This window comes from Mustela nigripes, chromosome 13 (genome assembly GCF_022355385.1).
Source record: "Mustela nigripes isolate SB6536 chromosome 13, MUSNIG.SB6536, whole genome shotgun sequence".
NCBI lineage: Eukaryota > Metazoa > Chordata > Mammalia > Carnivora > Mustelidae > Mustela > Mustela nigripes.
In genome coordinates this window covers 83480329-83505426 of record NC_081569.1, presented here as the reverse complement: position 1 = coordinate 83505426, position 25098 = coordinate 83480329, and the positions used below count along the sequence as shown (strand labels likewise).

Genomic DNA, 25098 nt, shown 5'->3' with positions numbered 1-25098 from the left:
TGAGCCGAAGGCAGCGGCTTAACCCACTGAGCCACCCAGGTGCCCAACTTATTTTTAAATTATAAAAGTAATGCTTATTTTTTGTGGAACACTTTAAGAAAATGGAGCAAAGTATAAGGAAAATAAAAGCCACCCATTTTTCTATCACCTGTAGATAATTATCACTAATATTTTAATACATTCTCCAAGTCTTTTCCTAGGCATGTATGTTTTTACAGCCTTGCTGTATTTTCTCTACTCTGCTGTTTTCCCCCATTTATAATACTTGTATTTAACCAAAAGGACTGAAATCAGGACCTCCAAGAGATATTTTCACTTTCTTCTTCACTGTAGCATTACTCATAACAGCCAAGAGATAGAAGCAACCTAAACATCCACTGATGAATGAATGGATAAAGAAAAGGTGGGAATACATATAATGGAAAATGCAGCCTTAAAAAAAAGAAGGGAACAGCACAGATGAACCTTGAGGACATTATGTTAATAAAATAAGCCAGTCACAGAAAGACAAACAGCGCATGATGGAACATCAATCAGTATTTCTGCTCCTGCCCACAAGCCATCTATTACTGAGACTGTTTCAGGTGAGTGCAGTTGACAGGTGCGGACTCCCTCCTTCTTCTGTCAGCTCCTGTTGATGGAATGGTAGAGCCACTGAGAATCCTAGGGCACTGATAGTCTCTGTTCATGAGGCAGCAAAATAACCCAAAAAGATCTAAGGCTACTGCTACCCACCTCTACCAGCACTCAGCTCCTAAAGCAGGGCTGTCACTCAGGAATGCAACACTGTGCCTACCCCCAACTTCAAAGCTCTGGCTAAGAGATTTTGCCCAGGAGGAAAAGTAAGCCATAAAACAGCTCCTAATCTGTTCTCAAATGAACTGACTTCATTTGCAACAGAGCTGCAACCAAGGCCAAAGGGTGCTCTCAAAATCAGTGGAGATTGTGTTAAGAGGTAATTGAGAGGAAGTTCTTAGATTCCCTGAAGATGCAGGCTAAACTAAAGGCTAGCTAGTTTGTAGCAGAGAACAAGAGGTGGGGAGGAGACAGACTTCACTAAAATAATCCAGCAGTCACTAAACAAAAAAACAAACAAAAAAAAACAAAACAAAACACAAAAAAACAAGCAAATAACAAGGGGGTGGTTGTGGAGAAGGTAAGGGCAGTATCGAGAGTTGATGTAATATATTGTCTAAAATGTACAAAAAATTAAGAGACATACAAAGAAACAGAAGTATGCTATACACTGGAAGAAAAGCAGACAATAGAATCTACACATGAGTCACTAGATGCTGAATTTAAAAGAAAAAAATGTCAAAGCAACATTTATAAGTATGTTCAAAGAACTAAGGAAACCATAATTAAAGAAATAAAGGAAAGTATAACAATGTTGCATTGAATGAAGAATATTAATAAAGAGATAAAAATTATTAATGGAGAGGCACCTGGGTGGCTCAGTAAAGCATCTGACTCTTGATTTTGGATCAGGTTCCTGAGATGGAGAACCCCAGGTTGTAGGGCTCCACTCAGCAGGGAGTCTGTTTCTCTCGCACTTCCTCTCCCTCTAACCCTACCCCCATGCTCACATTCTCTCTCTCCCTAAAACAAATAAATAAATAAATCTTTAAAAAATTATTAACAAACAGATAGAAACTGTGGAGTTAAAAAGTGCAATAAATGAAATGAAAAATTCAGTAGAAGGGGCTTAATAGAACAAAAACACAAAATGAAGGGAACAGAAAACTCAACAATAACAGGTGGAGACTTTGATGGCCCATTTTCAATAATAAACAGGAAAACCAGGCAGATCAACAAGGAAACAGAAGACGAGAAAAACATTATAAGCCAACCAGACCTAACAGACACCTACAGAACAACAGAATCTACATTCTCCTCAAGTATAAACAGAACATTCTCCAAGACAGACCACATGCTAGGCCATAAAACAAACTTCAATTTAAAAGGAGAAATAATACAAGTATCTTCTTCAGCCACATGAGGTGAAATTAGAAATCAAGAACAGAGTAATCCGGGTGGCTCAGTTGGTTAAGTGTCCAGCTCAGCTCAGGTCTTGATCTCATCTCAGGGTTATGAGTTCAAGCCCCACACTGGGCTCCACGCTGGGTATGGAGCCTACTAAAAACAAGAAAAACAATCAAGAACAGAAAATATAATGTGAAAACTTAACAAATATATGGGAAGTAAATAACATACTCTTAAATAACCAATAGGTCAAAGAAAATACTTTGAGATAAATGAAAATGAAGGTGTAACATACAAAATTTATGACATGTAACTAAAGCAGTTCTTAAAGGGAAATTCATAGCTAATTAAAGAAGAAAGATAACTCTCCTTTAATAAAGGAAAGATAACCTTCCACCTTAAGACATGGGAAAAAATAAAGCAAACTAGACCTAAAACAAGCAAAAGGAAGGAAATAAAGACTAGTGTAAAAACTAATGAAATGGAGAAAGAAACAAGAGAAAAAAACAGTGAAATCAAAAGCTGGTTCTTGGAAAAGATCAACAAAATTGGCAAACCGTTTGCTAAAGTAAACTGACCCAAGAGAAAAGAAGGAAAACCCAAATAACTAGAATCAGAAAAGAAAAAACAAAAAGGACTATAAAGGAATACTATGAACAACTACATGACAACAAATTTGACAACATATGAAATAAACAAAACTACCAAAATGGACTTAGAAATGAGACAATTTAGGAATCAAAAAACCATACACAAGGAAAACCCTAAGCAGCTTCACAGGTAAGTTCTACCAAACATTTAAATAAGAATTAATACCAATTCTTCACAAATTCTTCCCAAAGAACCAACCAACAAAAAAACCAAAAGAGGAAGGAACAGTTCCCAACTCATTTTATGAAGCCAGTATTACTCTGGAACCAAAACCAGATAAAGACATCACAAGAAAATTATAGACCTATATTTTTTTATGAGTACGGGTGCAAAAATTCCCAATAATTACTAGCAAACTAAATCCAGGAACATATTAAAAAGAACTATATACCATGACCAAATGGGTTTTATCCTAGGAATATAAGGCTAGTTTTGCAGCCAAAAATCAATCAATGTCACCATTATCAACAGAATAAAGAACAAGGCAGTTCCTCAAATGTTTAAATATAGTTAGCATATGACCTGGCAATTCCACTCATAGGTACATAGCAAAGAGAAATTAAAAACTGTATCTAAAATGTTCACACCAGCATTAATCATAGTAGCCAAAAGGTAGAAATAGCCCGAAAGTTCATATACTGACAAATATGGTATCTCAAAAAAAGGAATGAAATTCTGACATATGCTATAACATGTATGAATGTTGAAAACATGCTAAATCAAAGAAGGCAGTTACACAAGATCACTTGTTATGTGATTTCATTCTATGAAATGTCCATAATTGGAAAATCTGTAGAAAGAAAGTAGATGGTGATTATTAGGAGTTGGGGAGATGAAGGATAATGTACAATAACTAAAGGGTACTGAGTTTCTTTTTGAGGTGATGTAAATATACTAAAACTGACTGTGGTAATGGTTGTGCACATCTATGAATATACTAAAAGCCACAATACTATAACTTTAAATCAGCGAATTGTATGCTACGTGAACTGTATCTCACTAAAGCTTGTTTAAAAAAATAAATTTTTAGGCACATAGGAAGGACACATTTTCTTCTATGCAATGCTTTTATTTTTTTAATGCTCAAAAATAATAAAATATATTTACTTATTTAATAAATAAAAAATTTATTTATTTAATAAATAAAATTCTTTATTTATTATTTGAGAGAGAGAGAGTATGTGTGAGAAGGGGAAGAGCAGAGAGAGAGACAAGCAGACCACACTGAGCGTGGAGCCCAATGCAGGGCTTGATCCCACCACCCAGAGATCATGACCTAAGTCAAAACCAAGAGTCAGATGCCCAAATGACTGAGCCACCCAGGCACCCCAGTATGCAATGCTTTTGGTATCGCTTTCTATGTAATAGAGAGCAACTACTGAGACAATGATTTTTAAAAATCATACAGATACAAATGTATACTGACAAATAAGAACTAACCCCTTCAAAGTAATTTAAAAGAAAAATACTTATTCCAACAATTCTCCCAGTGCATGAAACACCTCTGAAATATTCTGCATGCATTTGGAAATGCCATCAGAGTATACTGCATGGTCCTTTGAATATATTCTATAGAAGAGACTCTGGATCTAAATTTTTTTAATAACCAAAATCTATCAAAAGCCAAATCTGACAAAATACTAGTAATAACATTTTTAAAATCAAATACAAATTAATAATTCTCTATCCCACTACCCTTCTTTACAGCACTTTACAGTCTGGTAATTATAATATGTACTTATTGCCTGTCTTCCCACTAGCATATAAGAGCAAAAATTTATGTTGCCCGTGGCTGCATCACTAGTGCCCAAAACAGTACCTACTAGAAAGTCAGTAAATACTGATCAACTAAAAACTTCAAAGACTACTTAGAAGGACAACACTCCTTTTAAAGAATGTACAGCTTGTCCTATAATTTTATAGTTACATCATGTATAATTTAGAAATACTTAAATTTAGCTGATAGGGCACTTAAAGTTAAGAACCATAGATTCCTATCTTCCAGTCAAAACTTGAGGCAATAATGTAAAAAAGAACTAATGAATCCTAAATTTTAGGTGGAAACTACTATGGCAGCATAATCCTTAATTCAAAGGGACTGAAATCCAAGCACTCTCTTTAGTAAGATAAATCTTAAAGAAACCTAGCCACACTGACAAAGTACTCTGACACCCAAGCTATTTAAGACTACTGAAATGCTGGAATATTTCCACCCATGTGTGTAAAAATACTGTTTTCTATCCAAATCATAATGTATACTTTTATAACCAAAATATAGTTGATTTAAACCTCAAAAGACCCCTTTCATTTGATGTTTAAGGGGTAACAAATCAATTTTAAAAACTATTGACAGTGCCTTCTTAGCACCCTAGGCAGTGTGGGAGTCTCATAAAAAACTATTGACCAGGGGTGCCTGGGTGGCTCAATGGATTAAGCCTCTGCCTTTGGCTCAGGTCATGATCTCAGGGTCCTGGGATCGAGCCCTGCATCAGGCTCTCTGCTCAGCAAGGAGCCTGCCTCCCCTTCCCACCACTGCCTGCCTCTCTGCCTACTTGTGATCTCTCTCTGACAAATAAATAAATAAAATCTTTAAAAAAAAAAAACCAAAAAACAACTATTGACATGAGCTTCAAACTTACCGGATCAACAGTAGGCAAAACATCTTTCTTCTCCAGGCCATCCACTTCATCTTCATCTGTGCTGTATTCTTCCATGGTTTCACCACTAACAAAGTGGATGACTCTCCTCGGGACTTTCTTCTTCTTTCCTATAACTCCCAGTTCTACATTTTCAAAGCCTTTTTCACTATTCATCTAATGACGATAAATTAAAATAGTAAGTTTCAAATGAGGTTAATTTTCTTTCATATGGCAAAAAAATTTCTTGATTGCTTTATTTGAGGGAATAAAGAAACAGAAACCAATCCTTAATTTTTTTTTTTTTTTAGAAAATAAGACATCATACACACACAGGAATATCAATAACATAAATGTAGAGTTTAATGAATAAAAAAAGCAAACATCTACATACCTTCTACAGAGGGCAAAAAATAGAATTTAACAAAATAAACTTTTTTGAAGTCAACGGCTAAGAAATCAAGCACCACACTTCAAACAGAGCAATTCCAATGCCTATAATATGCGAAGATACTCTGGACATCAATCGTTTTAAAGAATAATGCTAATTATAGATCAATGCATAGTATCAAAAGATATCATATAGATGCACATGTACATATATTAGAGACATAAATAAAATACCACTTCATGGCAAGGAACTTTCCTAAATCTTTGGATCTGGGATTAGCTACTTGTGGAAAAAACAAAACCCATTCGACTTAACTCTGCTTCTCTCCTCTTCTCAAAACAGGAGTTCCAAATTAAAATGCCTTTAAAGGTCGAGTGGCACCAAAAGTGAGCAAAGCTATAAAGGGAAAGGTAGACTCTGAGGAGAAAGCATCCCCTGTGAAGACATTTAAACTGAAAAAATGTTTTATATCACTGTGCAGTCCAAATAAAACTCACTTGTAGATCAAATCTAGAAAACAACCCATTAAGTGTTCTATCTTTGAACTTTCAAATTTCTTAGTCAATAACACAGAGGTGACAACAGAGTTTTCCTGATAGTAAGAAGATTTGCCTACAGCCACTCAGGGTGGGCCTGATCTTGTCTGATCTTGGAAGCTAAGCAGGGTCATGACTGGTTAGTACTTGGATGGAAGATAGTAAAAACATTTTACAGATTTTAGTGCAATAGTCTATGGAATTCTAATTACAGCCAAATTTCATTCCTAGAGATATACTAACTTTACCTCAAATAAAAACCCATGTTCCCACATCAAGGTAAATGTATATTTTGGGAACGGACAAAGAGCTTTTCACTGTTATGGTGCCCCGTTTTAACTTTTCATCTCCTTACTAGAGTACTTCAAAAAGGCACAGTACAATTATGAAGAAAAACCCAGCAAGTAGTTACTCCTAGGGATAGGTACTGAGACAGGGGAGGAGGTACGGGTAAGGGAGTAGTTATTCTTTTTTGTATTTTGTTATTTTTTGTTTTGTTTTGTGAAGAGAGTATGTTCATGTATTACTGATAAAATTTTAAAACTAAACCAAACAAAATGATACAGGACTACAGGACTGCCACAATTAATTGGAGTCCACATTGGTGGGATTTTCTAGGATGGTCCAGAGTTCAAAAATTTTGTCCTCTATAAGGATTCTTACACTTGTGGGTATGAACACAAAATTTAAACCCATAAATGGTGTTCAACCAATAAGAAAGAAAGTTCTTTGAACTGCAGTTGCAGAGATATATTGATAAAAACAGAGAGAAAAACTGCAGAGAGATATATTGATAAAAACAGAGAGAAAAACTGGGTGGCTCACTTGGTTAAGGAGCTGGCTTTGGCTCAGGTCATGATCCCAGGGTCCTGGGATCAAGTCCCACATCGGGATCCCTGCTCAGCAGAGAGCCTGCTACTCTCTCTTCCTCTGCCTGCCTCTCTGCCTACTTGTGATATCTGTCAAAATAAATAAATAAAAATCTTAAAAAAAAAAAAAACCACACGCATTGCAACACTTGACCACACATCACTGACAGCAACTATAACTGCTGTATAGTGAACTGAGATCATGAAAATCTTGAGAGCATAGGATATCTATGGGTTAACCTGAAAAAACAAAAGCCACAATTCTCCCTAGCCTGTCTTAAGAGTTCAAACAAATCCCAGCCCTTAATGAAGATCAGCCCATTTATAATATCCATAAACAAAATGAACAACAAACGGTCCACCATGAGGACATCTGGGTGGCTCATTCGGTTAAGCATCTGCCTTCAGGTCAGGTCATGATCCCAGGGTCCTGGGATGGAGTCCCGTATCAGGCTCCTTGTTCAGTGGGGAACTTCTCCCTCTACCTGCCTATTCTCCTTGTTTGTGCTCCCCACATCATCTCTCTGACAAATAAATAAATAAAATATTTAAAAAGAAAAAAAAAATGGTCCACCAAGTTCACCTGGTCCCCAGACATGGCAAGCCATTCCTACCCTATCATTTTTCCCCTTGAAATAAGATTTGATTTATGGTTGTTCTAACAACAATGTTTCCTTCTAAACTACTACTCAGGTCTGTGGATCCATTTACAAGCAAGGGAAGGTCAGAGAAGTTGGGTTAGATCTCCAGTTGTCACACTATCTGGACGGATCTAATGCCAAAGCAACAGTTCCAGTCAGTGAAAATAGCTGAGACCTTTCGGGATACATCACCATGGCCTGCTCCACCCCCATTAAAGTAGAAGCAGCTTCTCACTGTTTGCTCTAGTAATTTCTCATTGGCTGAATTTTTCCTTTCTTAGACAAAGGCAAAGGAGAAGGGCTGTCTCTCATTGGCTCAACTACTTTACCTTCCCTAGACAACTTTAATAAATCAAAACATTCCAGCTGGATCATAACAATTAGTATAAACTTAGCTACTATCTCCATTAACTCTGACTCTTGGCTATATTCTTTCCAAAATATTTTTTTAAACCTACAAAGGTGAAGGCTGAAATATGATTCATAATCTTTTCTTATTTTTTTTTTAAAGATTTTATTTGTCAGATTGAGAGAGAAAGCACACAAGCAGGAGAGGAAGAAGCACTCTCTGCTGAGCAGGGAGCCCAATGTGGGACTTGATCCCTGGTGGGATGTGGCCCATAGGCCATAGTTCCGTCAACACCTCATCTTAAGGAAATGGACTGGCACGTAAAAAATCTGTGAAAGACAATCTATGACATGTGATTCGATCTCTACTTAGGGAATAAAAAAGGGGAAACAGTGAAGGGCAGTAATGATAGCTAAAACCAATCAGAAAATTAATTTGGTGAAAAATTTTCCAACAATTATAAATGAAAGTTATTCTCTGAATTTTGCAAGTGTTTCTTTTTTACAGATAAACAATAAACCTCTTAGTAAGAAAAATTTCAGTGTCAATATTACAAATTCCATTTTAACAAATTTCAAAGATGTGAAAAAAGAGTTTCCTAACACCAGGAAATTAATAGATGCACTGTCAATTCACATTTTATCAAATTTTATGGTTAACCACCAGACCATACATCTGTTTATCTAGTTCACTGGGGCCTGATTTTTAATGGCAATTATCTTTTTATACACTTTCATAGAACTTCTTTAAAATATGTACTACACATAGATTTCATTCTGTATCACCTTCCCCAACTAAGTAGCTTGCAACATAGCAGTTGGCACAGTGTGTATCCTTCACTGCTACATCCTGTAGTCTATAGTTCTAGTACATCATAAGTTCTTGGTAGCAGAGGTGCTACATAAATGAATAAGTAGTGTACTGAAATTTTAACTTCTTTAATAAGACTGAGGCTCCGATTTTGGTTAAAAGTTTAGTCAAAGAACTTGCCTGATAAAATGTCACAATAGGTAGTGTATGGCTTGGTTTAAGGGGAAATTCTAAATAGAGACCCAAGCTCCTATTTCTAACTCTTTTCCCTACAGGGCACTTGGAATTGCTCAGTTCTGACAAACTGATGAAGGACAACAGGCTCTCCATCCGTCCAAGTCCCCACTTCACTGGTCTCTTTTCTTTTACTGTACTCAAAAGCATGGATCTGGGGTTTCCAGAGATGTTTCTGCTTCAGGAATGTGAATGGGAGCAAAAAGGGAAAGTTAGAAAATAGTTTGTATGGTATGAACCCATTTGTGTTTAACACAAAAGAAGATATTAGATATGCATAAGAAATCCCAGAATGATTACAAGACAAACTTACTTTTGGTGAATGTGAGATACTGCCTAGGGGAGTATTCCTATGACTTTCTACTTTCAGCTCAACGGTCTCCATTAGTGTTTAGATATCTATTACTTTTTCAACCAAATATATGAAAAAAACATAATATCACTAAACCAAAAGGAAGAACCTCTCTTCAAACAATACTTAGCTGATAAATCAATACAGGTATGTTTACTTTGCTATTAGAGCAATTCAAAGCTTGAAGCAGTGGTGAAAACAATTACAGGAACAGAAGGAAAAATCAAATGGAAAATACACCCAGCTTTGTGTCAGCAGCAGGTCTCAAATGAAAATGAAATGTGGCTCTCTAACCAATTTAGTGTTGCCACTGAATTCTTTCCTGCTGGTCACTTTCCTTCTTAAGTAGGAGAAAAACAAGAAATTCCATATAAAAACTACTATGTGAAAAAGTTTTTGTTCATGCAAACTACATCTTACACTACAAAAGTTATACTCACATTCAGGCACTATTCCCTTCCGAATCTGTGGTTGGGGATGGCGGGGGGGGGGGGGGGGGCGCTCAGTCTTACTGACATTCTGGTGGTTAGTCTCAAAAATAAAGCCACTAAAAAGGCTTCATTTTCACTGAAGGTGGAAAAGATTTCTACATAGAAGCAACTCGGGTTTTTAATGGCCCATACTATATACTCCTGAGTTGGTTTCAGTTAAAGCAATTTCTTCATTAGCTTTATTTGTCCCAAGATTCTAAACTATTACTTTAGACTACCAAATCCAAAACAAAACAAATTTCTAAACCTTACCTAACTCTCTAAACTTAGGCTATCCAACACAGTAACCACTAGCACCATCTGGCTAATGCTCCCTTAAAATGAGAATAGTTCAAACTGAGACGTGCAGTAGGTGTGACACGCATACACACACAGAATTTCTAAGACTTGTACCAAAAGGAGAATGTAAAATACCTCACGGTTAACTTTTCACATTAGTTACGTGCTGAAGTTTTTTGTTATATTAGATTAAACAAAATATTAATAATATGCATTAAAACATCAAAATGTATTTTTATTTTTTTAAATATGGCTACTAGAAAACGTACAATTTACAACGTAGCTCCCATTATGTTTCTGCTGGGCAGCTCCGAGCCTCAGTTACCTCGCGGGTGAAATGGGGATCACGCCCACATCATGCAGAAGTTATTAGGATTAAGTGAAATAAAGCCTGTAAACGCTCAGCACATAGTTGCTATTAGCTAACCAAAGGGCACAAGCCAAGTCAGGCGCTTCCACCCGGAGAGGCTGAGAAGCGTCTGCAGCCGCCGCCACCTGGCTTCCAGATACTCTAAGGACAGCCTTTCGGAGACACGCCTTCCTTCCCTGGCTCGCGGACCGAAGCTGGAATAGCACCCCCGGAAGCCCCGCAGTCTGCGGCGCGGCCAGCGGAGGGGCTGGCGAGGGACGCCCGGCTGTGGGGAGGCGTCCGCCCCTTTCTCCCAAACCGGTGTCTTTGGGCAGAGGTGGGGCTACAGTGACAAGGAACCCCGAAACGCATCTCCGGCGGGCGGCCTGCTCGGGGGAAGGCCGGGCAGGCCGAGAGAGCAGCGGGCGGACGAGACAGACACGAGACGAGGCTCCCCTAGCCCCAGCCTCCGCACCGCCGCCTCTCTAGGGCGGCCCCACTTACCTGCTGAGCCGATTCCCTGAACGTCGCGGCGGCCGCAGCTCCCGAGGCTGCAACTGCTTCTCCTCCTTCCGCAAGGGTCGCTGGCTCCGGGTCCATCGTCGTCGCCGCCACAGGGCTGCTGGCGCTAGCAAGATAGAACGTCATGGCCGATAAGCCCATTTCCCTTCTCCGCCTCCCCACCCAGGCGCGGACCCTGCCGGCCGTCACCAAGCGGGACTCACCGGCAGCGCCCACCTCGCGCCCCGCCTAGCCACGCCGCGGCAGGAGGAGCGGGCCTGCCCAGATGGGTGGGACCGGTCTGAGGGGCGGGGTCTGCGGGCGCCTCGCCCCTCTCTCCGGCTCCTCCGAACGCGGCCTGGGAGGCGCGACAACCGGCTCGCGTGGGGCGGAGCGAGGCGAGCGGCTGCTGCACTGCTTCCGGCCCAGCCCACGTCCGCAGCTCTCCGAGCCGCCGGCTGGCACCGCCGGTGACGTCATGCCTCGTACCTGCACCTGGCTTGGCGATCTGGGCGCAGCCAGCCTCCAGCTGCGTTCTGGACAGTCCCCACTGTCCCAGACCTTGGTTTTTCTGCACTTAAAAAAGGAAACGGTCCCGTGTGTTTCAAATGCTTGTGAAAATATATTTTAAGATGTAAGGCTCTGCTGCACGTTATTTTATTTTTTGATTTTGACAGCGAGCGAGAGAGGGAACACAAGCAGGGGGAGTGGAGGGGGAGAAGCACGCTTTCCGCTGAGCGGGGAGCCCAATGCGGGCCTCCATCCCAGAAACCTGGGATTATGACCGCCGTCGAAGGCGGGTGCCTAGGGACTGAACCACCCAGGCGTCCCTGCATATTTCATTCCTAACATGGATGACAGTCTAGCCCAAAATACTCTTGAAATAAGAGCCTCAAAGGTAAATTTTGTTTACACTTCTCTGACATGCTTAAGTATAACTGTAGAAAAAAGTGAGATCTGAAGAAGAGGAAAGGGCAGCACCAAGGTTCTATTTTGACAAATATGAAGAATATTTTATGTATCTGCCTGCGCGCGCGGGCGTGTGTGTGTGTGTGTGTGTCAGGGGGGCATACCAGACTTTTAACAATGTTCAACCAAATTAAAGTCATGATTGCCGTGATTACAGCACTACTTAAACTCGTTGGAGCATTTCCAGGTACATGTTCTTTTATTGTGGTTTCAGTATGAAAGTTAAAACACAAGTTATTGTGAATTGTAGGGTTGAAAAATACATTATTTTGGCCACAGAGGCTTTTAATGGAACTTTATATTCCATTTGTATGCCAGGCAAAATTCAGAAATACTCCCCAAAGTTATGGCCTGGTACATGTTTTTCTACATGCCACCAACAGGTCCAGCACCCCTGCAACCTTAAGTATGCCTTTATCTAGTGCAAAAATTATTTTTTTGAAGATTTTATTTATTTATTTGACACAGAGAGAGATCACAGGTAGGCAGAGAGACTGGCAGAGAGAGAGGGGAAGCAGCCTCCCCACTGAGCAGAGAGCCTGATGCAAGGCTTGATCCCACGATTCTGAGATCATGACCTAGGCGGAAGGCAGAGGCTTAACCCATTGAGCCACCCAGGCGCCCATCGTGCAAAATTATTTTTTTATTCTCTGCTTAATATTTCTGTACACTTTCTATCCTGCATATAACTTTAACCTAAAAAACAAACCAAAAACCTTAAAAGACAAAAGATTTGAAAACCATGGACATTTTAATAACTGGTTGGAAATTCATAATCCATATTCTGGTAATAAAATCAAGTTAGCTTGTTGCTAATGTAAACAAGTTTTAGTAATATGATCTAATGCTGCCTCGCTGTCCAAATCAGCAAAAATAAACTTGGCAATAAATTGAAAAGGAAAATAAAAGAGCCAATTGTTAAAGAACTTATGATTTGGCTTTCATAAACAAGAACAGTTTACATTACTTGTATTCAAAAGCCCTTTCCTCTTACTGACATCAACATTATTAAAAATTTGTGGAGTGTTTATAAATGCATGATTTTATTTTGCAAATTGACAAATGCCAAGTTATAGTTTTCAGTGCTGAGGCAGAACTTGTTTTCATAGTTTACAAGTATATGTTAGCTTGAAAACTTAAAATGCAAACCATATCCCAACATAAACTATAAGTACTTCCTAAGAAGAGTTACTTTTGACACAAATATTATAATCTATTACAAATCTGGAAAGCATAGAAATCTAATGGTTTTATTTTGGACATTTATATTTTTGTCATTATCTCCAGGCTGTCATAACTCAACTAAAAGTCAACTAAGACTGTCATAACTCAACTAAAAGCAATATGTCAAATCTGTCCTTCATTCACCTTGTAGTCTAAGTTGTATTATATCACTATGGCAAAAATACATCCAGGTATTAATATAATTTATCTACTTGAAAACATAATTGTGGTCTAAATTTATTACTTAATGGTATTTACAGATCTAAAAAGGTAAATTTAGATCTACCTGTTTCTCTGAAAGGCTGGGAAAACAAAGCTGACTAAAATTGATAACCAGGCAAGTCTATCAAATAAAAAACAAGATCTTCTTATTGTTTTCATAAAGGTACATATCTATTTTATCTTTCTTTTTAAGCTACGTATCTATTTCAATAGAAAATGTTTTTAAGGTTACCCCATCCCTCAAATAAGGGATCATTGTCAGTGATACATAAGAAAAAATAAGATGGCAAAACTAAAAATGCACTTTAGGTTGATTTTTTTTTTTGGTAATTTTATTTTTTTCAGAGCTCCAATATTCATTGTTTACAACCACACCCAGTGCTCCATGCAATACATGCCCTCCATAATACCCACCACCAGGCTCACCCAACCCCCAAACCCCCTCCCCTCCAAAACCCTGTTTGTTTCTCAGAGTCCACAGTCTCTCATGGTTTGTCTCCCCATCCAATTTGCCCCAACTCACTTCTCCTCTCCTTCTCCCAATGTGCTTTAAGTCGACTTTAAGCATAAAGAAATTGTTAAAATAACAGTAGTGGCTCCATTTATTAAGCCCAATATGACAGGTACTGTGCTCAGGATTTTCCTTGTATTACCTCTTCTTCCTAACAGCTCTGTAATAGAGGTCCTATTATAGTTACCAACATTCTACAGATGAGGAAACAAAGGCTCAGAGAGATTAAGAAATTTGCTCATGGACATAGCTGGTAGCTGGCAAAGCAAGGATTCAAACCCAGGAAGTCTGACTACAGAGCCTATACTAAAGACACTCTGCTCCTCTGGGAATGAAAATGTCAGAAATGGTCTATTACGGGCAGAAAATTCCTACACCAAAGGTGAATGTGATATTTGAAAAGATTTGGAGGTAATTATCAAAGTGTGTATTTGTTTTTAAAGTCTATTATGAGAAATAGCCATTTGTAAGTTTTAAAGCCCTGTATTTAAGAAACAAATGAAAATACCAAGTGAACATGTTTTATTTGATGCCATGTGAGTACATTTCTTTTAATTGGAATTTGGTCAGCTTTTTTTGTCATGGGAATGGACTACTGATATTCAACTATTGATATTCAACTATCAATATTGCTATTGATGACTATAGCATTAGTCATTAAATATTAGTTTATTTGTACACTATGCCTAAACATAGCAATCTCAGCGTTGAAAGCTAAACATATTAATCTGAAGTCTGAACAGTAGGAGTCTTCTGACAATAATCCAAAAAACTGTAATAAAATAAGTATGTATTTGAAATCTATGTAAAATAATTTTTAATTTTTTTAAAAAAGATTTTATTTATTTGTCAGAGACAGAGGGAGAGAGTGAGTGAGCACAGGCAGACAGAGAGGCAGAGGGAGAAGCAGGCTCTCTGCTGAGCAAGGAGCCCGACGTGGGACTCGATCCCAGGACCCTGGGATCATGACCTGAGCCGAAGGCAGCTGCTCAACCAACTGAGCCACCCAGGCGTCCCAATTTTTAATTTTTTATATTTGTTATAAAATTATAATATGTAATATATATTATTTAAAAACATATTTTTTCTTTTATGAGCTATAATAAGGATTGCCACAATTAAGGATGCCTTTCCATGTAATGTATACAATGACTAACACTGATATACAATATATAGAAAACTTAAGGGAGTAAGTCCTAAGTTCTCATTACAAAGAAATTTTTTTTACTTTTTTTTTTTTTATGTTGTACCTACATAAGAAGATGGGTGTTAGCTGAACCTGTTATGGTAACCATTTCACAATATATGTAAATCAAGCCATCACGCTGTAACCTTATACAGTGATGTATGTCAATTATTTTTCAAAAAAACTAGAAAAAAAAGTAATTTATCTCACTGTCATATATCATTATTTCAGAGCAAGATCATCCATTGTTTAACGCAGTAAGAAAAAAAATTGCAGAAAATCAAGAGACACACATCAACTGAAGGATTTCACACTTCCTGTATTTCCTATGAAATGGAGTGTCAAGATATTTGATAGGTAGTTCTTGAACCACTTCTGCCAGAAATGAAATTTTGGGACCCCCTTAATTGATTCCCCAAAGTCAAAAGTTATGGGCTCATGAATATATCCAATAACAACTCTTACCTCTTTTGGGTCATTGTAGAAGAAATTTCTCTTCTTCAGTTATAAAATCATAAAAAGCAAGCAAGCAAGCATGTTTCCCAGCCTATGCAGATAGGCAGACATTTCATGTTCTCCTTACTTGACGCAGAGAGGCAACCATTCTCTGGAAAATGGCTCACAAAACTTGAGCATGTGTTGCTAAAAAATATACCATAGTCACAGGATATTACTTCCTTCCGCTTTCCTTGAAAAGGAAAAGCCTTTACACCCCAGTGTCAGGGGAGTCTCCGGCCTCAGGAAGATTTCCTCAGCTTCAGGCTCATCGAAATTATCCCTGTAACAGGCAGGCACTGCTGTGTAATAATACTTGAGTATTTTGCCATTTAGATCCAACTGCTACCGAGAAATGCATTGTTTTAGGCTGAGAGAACCCTGTAAGCCAAGTGAAGCTAAAAAAATAAATGTTTTTGAAGTGATAATTTCAAATGCATAGAGAAGAGTAATGAGAAAACTGCAGAGTAGCACAGGCATGCCAAACTCAAAAGAACTTGTGTGGCACCGCATGAGTATTATCAAAGGAAATGTGCCATAATTACCAGCTTACAAGGTGTATTTTCCTCTTAAAAGTATCTGAAAATTACCTCATACTAATATACCCATATCACACTAAGAGGTCAGTGAAAATGGCCTAGATTCTTGGGTTAGCAACTACCCAACACTGAGCACAAATACTTACCTACCCCTAAATGCAAAGTGTGGGGAAAAAACCATCACAGTAAAATTTCACATCCCATCTATAACTACTTAACACAACCCACAGACTACAGAACTATCTAGGAGCTAAATTTAAAATTACCCCCCCACAAATGAGATACAAATTCAACATTCCTGTAATTTGTGACTCAAAAGCCAAGAAGATATTAGGTTTTAATGCAATAGATTAATGCTGGGAATATGGCAATTGGATTTTAGAACAGAATTTTTGGAAGATGACAACTCCATTTCAAATCCAGTGAATGCAAGCAATGAACATTATCTAGATTGGAGCTGTGATGATGGATTTCTAGTTTTGGATATAGCTTCTAATTATTTCTAGATTTTAAGGAAGATCAAAACTTATGTACATTTTCTTGTTATTTAGCCATGATTTTCACTGACCCTTTTATTACAGCTTATCCAAATTCCTTGGTTACTTTTCTCATACAAACTGTAAAATACTTGATTTGATCACATACCCAACATCAAGTTAAAATTCCTTTGCATTTATTTTAAATGCTTTGCTCCATTTTTTTTTTACTGAAATATTTGTATGTTCTAGAGCTATATGTAAAAAAATACAATTTTATTTTTATATTGTGGTTTACTTTTTAAATCCTCTACATTCACTGAAATAAAGCAATAGTATTATATTAATTTTACTGAACAAATATGCATAATGAAAATTTAGTTCTAGTAAATTTCCTGCTTTTATTGCCTTCTGTATGTAGGTATTTATTCACAATATCATATTTCCTTTTAGCTATAGGCACTATAGTTCTATTCAAGATGAGTACATTACTGCCTATCAGATCTAGGAAATCTTCTCATTAAAATATACTGTATTTGAACAAAATAATGATTATGCAACACACTTTGAAATCATTTTTACTACATATAAAAAGTGTTTAATTTTTTCCAAAAAATCCCTCCATAAAATTGCAATGCATTGTGTATACTTACCTTATATCTCATATGGCAGCAAATATGGTACTTCCAGAAGAATACTGACATCCATCACATTAAATTGCCTATTAATTTGCCCTTTGCTAGTACCATAGTTCGTTGAAACTAATTTCCGAGTTTTTGTTTTATGATTATATAAACATTGAAAGCTTAGGAATTACACCTAATTTTATGTTGGTAGATATTTAATTAATATTATAATAAAATTCAGGAAGGGGGTGCCTGTGTGGCTTAGTCATTAAGCCTCTGCTTTTGGCTCAGGTCATGATCCCAAGGTCCTGGGACAGAGCCCTGTATCGTGCTCCCTGCTCAGCGGGGAACCTGCTTCTCCCTCTCCCACTCCCCCTGCTTGTGTTCCCTCTCTCACTGTATCTCTCTCCATCAAATAAATAAATAAAAATCTTTAAAAAGATTAAATAAAATAAGATTCAGGAAGAATCCAATGTTACACAATATTAGATCTAGCTAGTGGTCTAAGCTGGGGCTATAACAAGTATCAATTAAAAGCTTAGCAACCAATTTTAACAACAGTGAAAAAAGGAAATTTGGTCAAATTATTTGATTTTGGTATATGGTACTTACACTGTTAAACATCAGTACTTTGACAAAAACTGTGAGGTTGGAAGGATAGCTTTTGTACCTAAAGATGTCAGACTGAGCAATTAATGCGGTTAGAATTTGAGCAAGCATCTCCAATTCCCTCATCTTATAGAAAAGAGATATGGAAGCTGAACTAGGAGTTCTGGTGTCCTTTGCCACTGTAATTTTTGCTTCTGAAAAATAAAATTTGCAACAGACACAAAAACACTTAAAAAAAACAATGACTGAGCCATCAAGTTTGGCCAAGAGTCCCCTTTCCTTCTTTGGTCAAAGTGAAAAGTGGTACCCTGAGGATAGAAATCACAGAAATGCTTGCACAGTAAAGGTGGTATCCATCAATTTAGTTAGAAACTAATTTGGAAAACAATATTTTCTCACTGACAAATTTCTATACCTGGACCTTATGTCATTCCTGCAGAACACAAGATACATAATTTATAATAAGGTATACAGTGTTCTATAGGGATATGCTAAATTTTTAGCTGGTAAAAATAATTTAGTGGGATATAAAATCATTGCCCAAGTAAACAAGAAAATCTGTTGCATTCCTTATGTCATTACTTTTTTTTTAAATGTCATTACTTTTTAAAGATACTTTGGCCTTATAAGACCTTTTTTATTAAATTATCTGAGTTATAAAAAATTAATACTATAAAAACCAGCTATTTCACTCTCTATTACAAATCAATCTTTTGCCAAAGATCAATTCATTATAACTCAAAATACACTACTACATGATATCTATAATCTTCATGATGTCAATAATAAGTATAATAATTATTCTAGTATTTTTAATTCCATAATTTATTTAAAAAGTTACTTTTCTAAATGAATATGTAACAATCCAGAGTAACCAGCAACCTAGTCCACCTTGTCACTGTCTCATTATCTTTAATATGTAATCGTGACAGCCTAATATATGCAATTATTTTCCCATTAGGAAGTCTATAAGTTAACTATCACCAAAGAACATCAGTTTCATCAAGCAGATTTTTTTGGTGTGGAAGAAACAACAAAATTGGCTTTTCAAAAAACCAAATATTGCCACTAAGGCTTCAAATGTATGAGGTTAAAAAATGGAAGCTATATACAAAACATTATATTATAAACGAAATTCACAATTTCAATTTTAAATGGCAGGCTTGAGATTTTTCTATGGCAAAATTAATGTAATTATTCTAGGTAAACAAAAATGCTTACTACTAATGGTTAAGTTATTCTACCATATTTCTGATTAAAGGTAGACTTGTAAAACTAGGTTTATTTTGTTTTTAAGTAGGCTCCAAGCCCAGCATGGAGCCCAACACAGGGCTTGAACTCAAAACACTGAGATCAAGAGTCAGAAGAGGCTTAACAAACTGAGCCATCCAGGCACCTTATAAGACTAGTTTTAAGTGACATACAGCCATTGGTTTTTCTCTCTGCCTTTTAATGTGATCCACTGACATATTTAAATTATAAAGGAAGTTAACAACCGCTTAATTTATAACGAGTTTGAAGTTTATTTTACAGCACTTTTATTGAGACATCATGTAACTACTGAGCAGGACTGTTTACAAATGCAGTGCTTGGCCTTTGAGACAATTAAAAACTTTTAAGTACTAAATTTTACATCATGATTTGTTTAACTTAAGAAGTATTATGATGGTGAAAACTAACAGAAGAAAATCTAAAGCAAAAATATAATGATTTCCACAAAAACTATATATTCCTCCCTCATATCAAAGGAAGGGAAGTAGGAAGGAAAGAAGAAGAAAAGGAGAGAGGGAAAAAATAGGTGAGGAGAGAAAAATGGCAAGACAGGCAAGAAAAATACTTTTTTTCTCCTGTTTGCAAAAAGGAGGGAAACTCTGAGGTCTCAGCAAATAATGTAATCAACTGAGTCAGTTTATATTAAGGCATCTTCTTTACATATTATTGAATCCCATCATGCCTTTCATATTGCCAGCAGCACCCTGTTGAAATTGCCTCATCATTGACTGAAGTCCTGCCATACCACCTGGAGTAAAAATAGAGTAAAATCAGGTAATTATTAGGTAGCACTTGAAACATGTATTATTCTTACCAAATAGGTACTTTAACTTCTAAAAAATTTACTGGGATCTGATTACGATCTGATCATCAGCCTTAAAGAACATGCCAATTAAAAATCTGTATTATTAACCAGCATCCTTATCTATAAAACAGAAAAAAAAAATAACCTACCTCATCAAATTAGAAGGAATAAATAAGATAATATACGAAAAGATCTTAGAACAGTACCTGTCACACAGCAGTGAGTCAATAATTCTAAACAAAAGAATTTTTTCTGGCAAGTCCAAAAGAGTCTTGTTGTAAATAGTAACCAATTCTGGGGAGTGGAGGAGTTGTTTCATAGAAGTTACAGGAAGAAAAGAATTCACCATTTATTACACATCTATATGCCCTGAGCTGAACTAAATGCTTTCATATATATTAGCTCACTTAACTGTCACAATTTCCTGACGAGATATTATCTGTGATTTTACAAAAGAGGAAAATAAGGTTCAGAAAGCTTAAGGAATTCTCCATAGGTCACACAGCAAAAGTATAACTGGGTTTCAAAATCCTTATATAATTTCAAAGTCTCATCATTGAAAATATCCAGATTCCAAACTAGGACAAAAGGTCACTGGAACAAACATTAACAGATGATGATGAAGAACCTTGCTCAAAAATCACACAGATGGCAGCAGAAGAGGGAATAAAACCTCATTTATATAGCACTATTCCAACCATTCAACTTAGAATTCAGATGACTATTTCCCTCAAATCATACATCTTTTGAACAGATGTTTATAATATCACAACAGAAGGCTTATTAAAACTCAACCTTTATAAATTAAACTGTGTATTATAAACTGGCAACAATTTTGTATTTACCCATGTGATGAAGAACTCTTGGATCCATCATTTTGGCCATTTGTTGATTCAGTTTTGCCATCTGTGACTGACTCACATTCTTAGACATGTCACCACCTGGAAAAAAAAAAAAAAGGTTTGAGGAGAATGCAATATAATCAGTATTGTAGAAAGTTTAATGAATTAAGGAAAATTTTTAAAAAATCACCTACAACCATACTACCCTTACACATTATTTCTATTTGTACATATTCTCTTCTAATCTTTATCTCAAATACATACATATTTTTGAGAAAGAACAAGGGAAATTCTATACTAAGGGGCATTTAAAGGATTTTTTTAAGGGCTATGATTTTTGTTATTACAGAACTGTATCCAGTGATTCTTGACAGTAAGCTACAACAATGCAAGTCATATGGGAGAATGGCAAACAAAAACCTGACTTTATAGATAAGGGTTCACAGGGAAAGAGCCTGGGTTGCTGGTAAATTAATATAAAAGAATATGACTGAGAGAACATGAAGGTTTGCATATATCTAAGAAGCTATTAAAAATAATGGAAAAGCTTCAGAGAATGGAAAGACAAATAATATAAATCCATTTACCAATGAATTTCCACACACTTAACTGAAAACTCCACAGTAAAAAGGAAGCCAGTAAAAGAGATGCACTCTGAGGAAGAACAGATAAGAGCATCCCCTTTAGAGAAAAGCTGCTGTGGTCTCAAGAGACAGGAAGCAAAATAGATCACCGATTCAACAACAATGAGTAAGTAGAGGGTCTTCAGGCAAAATTATCTCAAAGGAACATTAATTCTGGTACTTCTCAAATGCATTATGAAAATGAACATGAAAGCTGGCTCATCTGAATAAATTATATGAATTAAGAAATATGAATAAAATACATTTTTATAAAACATGGTAAAATCTGTGAAAAACTTTTCATGATTAATACATCAGTGTAAGATGTGAGTTCTGTATCCATTGGTAAATTGTCACAAGTGTTTGTTTCTGAAGACTTAAAATTTATAAGAAGAGCTTGGTGTAACAAGAATGTGTGTTACATCCACTGTCCATTCATCTTGATTGTGCCTTTACTGAGTAATCGTGCTTAGATAAGTGGATCTACTATAGTTCTAGCAAGAATAGTCATCTCTCTAAAATAAATAAATCTCTTTATTTATTTATTTATTTATTTATTTAAAAAAGCTTTAAAAAAGCAGTGCCAGGGTAGCACAATTGGTTATGCGTCCAACTTGGTTTCAGTTCAGGTCATGATCTCAAAGTCATCAGATTGGGTTCCCTGCTTAGAGCAGTGTCTGCTTGAGATTCTCTCTTCCTCTCCCTCTGCACCCCCCCCACACACATGTGCTCTCTTTCTCTCTCTCTTACTTTTTTTTAAAGATTTTATTTATTTATTTGAGAAACAGCAAGAGAGAGAAAGAGGGAGAAAGCATGAGCAGAGGAGGGGCAGGTAGAGATGGAGAGGCAGACTCCCTGCTGAGCAGGGAGCCAGATGTAGGGCTCGATCCCAGGACCCTCGAATCATGACTTAAGCTTAACTGACTGAGCCACCCAGATGCCCCTCTCTTTCTCCCTCTAAAATAAGTAAAAAAAACTCTTTAAAAAAATAGGGTTATTTGGTGGGGCGCCTGGGTGGCTCAGTGGGTTAAGTTGCTGCCTTTGGCTCAAGTCATGATCTCAGGGTCCTGGGATCGAGTCCCGCATCGGGCTCTCTGCTCAGCAGGGGGCCTACTTCTCTTCCTCTCTCTCTGCCTGCCTACTTGTGATCTCTCTCTGTCAAATAAATAAATAAAATCTTAAAAAAAAAATAGGGTTATTTGGGAGAGATGTTAAACTCACATGTGTTTAATAATCACTATTTGAAATAGCATGTGATGTAAGGAATTATAATCAATCTTAAACATGTTTGTCTAACTTTCCTCCCTGTCACAAAAAAAACAAAATAACATAGGGTCACCTGGGTGGCTCAGCTGGTTAAGCCACAGACTCTTGATTGATTTCAGCTCAGGTCATGATTTCAGGGTCCTGAGCTCGAGCCCCACATCAGGCTCTGCACACAGCAGGGAGTCTGCTTGAGATTTTCTCTCTCTCTCTCCCTCTATTCCTCCCCCAACTCATGTGTTTACATGCTCCCCCGCTCTCTCAAATACATACATAAATAAATAAGTAAAATCTTAAAAAAAAAGAAAATAGCATATAGCAAGCAAAGAAAGTAAGAAAAGTTATCAAAGACAAAAGGGAAAAAATATAAATACTCATCCTTTTTAGTAAGCTATTCAGTGGTATTGCTTCATTTGGAGATTACCTAATCAGTGTGTTTTGAAATAATAAATTCACTTTAATAGTGATTGTAATACAGAAAAAAAAATTTTAAGAGAGGGCTAGGACAATTAGAAAAGTAAACTTATCTTTTGACCTTACACACTACACAGCAAAATAAATTTAAGATGAGATAAAAATTAGAAACCTAAAAAATAACACCTAAACAAGTAGAAAATATAGGTGGGTATTTTATCAGCATGGGGAAGGTTTTTCTGAGCATAACAGAAATAAAAGAAAATGATAAATAGTCTTGGCTACATTAAAAATAAAAGCTTCCATTCACTAAAAAATACAAATAAAAATAAAAGGGGACTGGAAGAGATTATGCTGAGTGAAGTAAGTCAAGCACAGGGAGTCAATTATCATATGGTTTCACTTATTTGTGGAGTATAACAAATAACATGGAGGATAAGGGGAGATGGAGAGGAGAAGGGAGTTGAGGGAAATTGGAAGGGGAGGTGAACCATGAGAGAAAATGGACTCTGAAAAACAATCTGAGGGTTTTGAAGGGGCGGGGGGTGGGAGGTTGGGGGAACCAGGTGGTGGGTATTAGAGAGGGCACGGATTGCATGGAGCACTGGGTGTGGTGAAAAAACAATGAATACTGTTACGCTGAAAATAAATTTAAAAAATTAAAAAAAAAAAAAAAGGCAAATGAACAGCGGGTAAAATACTTGCAGACCTAAACCAAGGATTTTCAAGAGTTACTACAAAGCAACAGCGGGGGAAAAAAATGAGACAAATGAACGAGGAACCTAAGGGGTAATTTGCAAAGGGAATCCAAACCAATAAATGTATAAGGACATGTTAAACTTGAGTCGTAATCTAAAAAAGACCTACTGAAAGAAACATTTGATCATTAACTTGGAAACATTAAATTATTACAAAATTCATTCAGCGTCTACTATGTAATCTGATTAAATAGACAAAACCCCTGGCTTCCCAGAAGACTACAAAGGAACTAATGCCAGAACTGATACTAATACAGAAGCAGATAAGCCAGCCTAAATATCCACTGCACAAAACAAAGATACAAGCATAACCTGAAGAATATTCAGTGATTAAAACCTATATTCTAAAGAATATTTGGCAATATAGAAAAATAAGTCATGATGTTTCAGAAGAAAGTATTAGTTATAGTCCCATTTGCAATGGGACCCATAGGATTCTCTGGGGAGATAAGATAATGGGTGTTTTAAGTTTCTTTCATATACTTTCTTATTCTGTCTAAATTTTCTTTAATATGTATTACATCTTCATAAAAACAAAATCATTAAGTTTGTTTTTTAATTAGTGTTTATGACCTTGAATCTGAAAACAGAGAAATCACAGATCACATTCAAGAAGTTCTTAACTAGAACATGAAATTCAGCAATATGTTTCCCAATATTGGCAGTACTCCCCAGCTTTAATTTTAGTGTTTCAGCTTCTTTCTTTACTTTCACTATGTTAACTAATGAGGAGTCTGTTATTTTTCTTACCTTTGAAAAGTCCTTTGATACCGCCCATCTTTTTTACCATCTGTGCAAATTTGGTGTATTGTGTCAAAAGTTCTTGAACATCTCTTGTTGACACACCTGATCCTCTTGCTACTCTTTGAATTCTTCCTGGTTGCTTACTAAAAACCTTGGCACCATCAGTACTGTCAAGTTCTGTAGACAAAGATTAATTACTTTCATTTACATACACTTAAAATTCATTATTAAAACAGTTATGTACAAATACCATACACACACAAAAATAAAACGGTAAAACCACCACCTGATTTAACAAATGTTATCACCTGTCATGTTTGCATCTGATTTTTTTTTTTAATTTTATTTATTTATCTGACAGAGAAAGAGAGATCACAAGTAGACAGAAAGACAGGCAGAGGGAGAGAGGGAAGCAGGTTTCCCGCCCAGGACCCTGAGATCATGACCT

General features: G+C 36.7%; 1 protein-coding gene across 4 annotated transcripts in view; it reads right to left on the bottom strand.

Moving 5' to 3' along the window:
- Nucleotides 1-25098, bottom strand: part of LOC131999884 (signal recognition particle subunit SRP54) — a 69682-nt gene that overhangs the window by 8303 nt on the left and 36281 nt on the right. The window contains exons 1-3 of one of the 4 annotated variants that reach the window (XM_059373077.1): nt 11297-11464; nt 11076-11199; nt 5274-5447 (exon numbers count right to left, since the gene is read on the bottom strand). In XM_059373077.1, the coding sequence (XP_059229060.1) occupies nt 5274-5447; nt 11076-11171 (270 nt within the window). In that variant the 5' untranslated portion in view covers nt 11172-11199; nt 11297-11464. The other 3 variants (XM_059373075.1, XM_059373078.1, XM_059373076.1) reach the window with 3 other exon arrangements.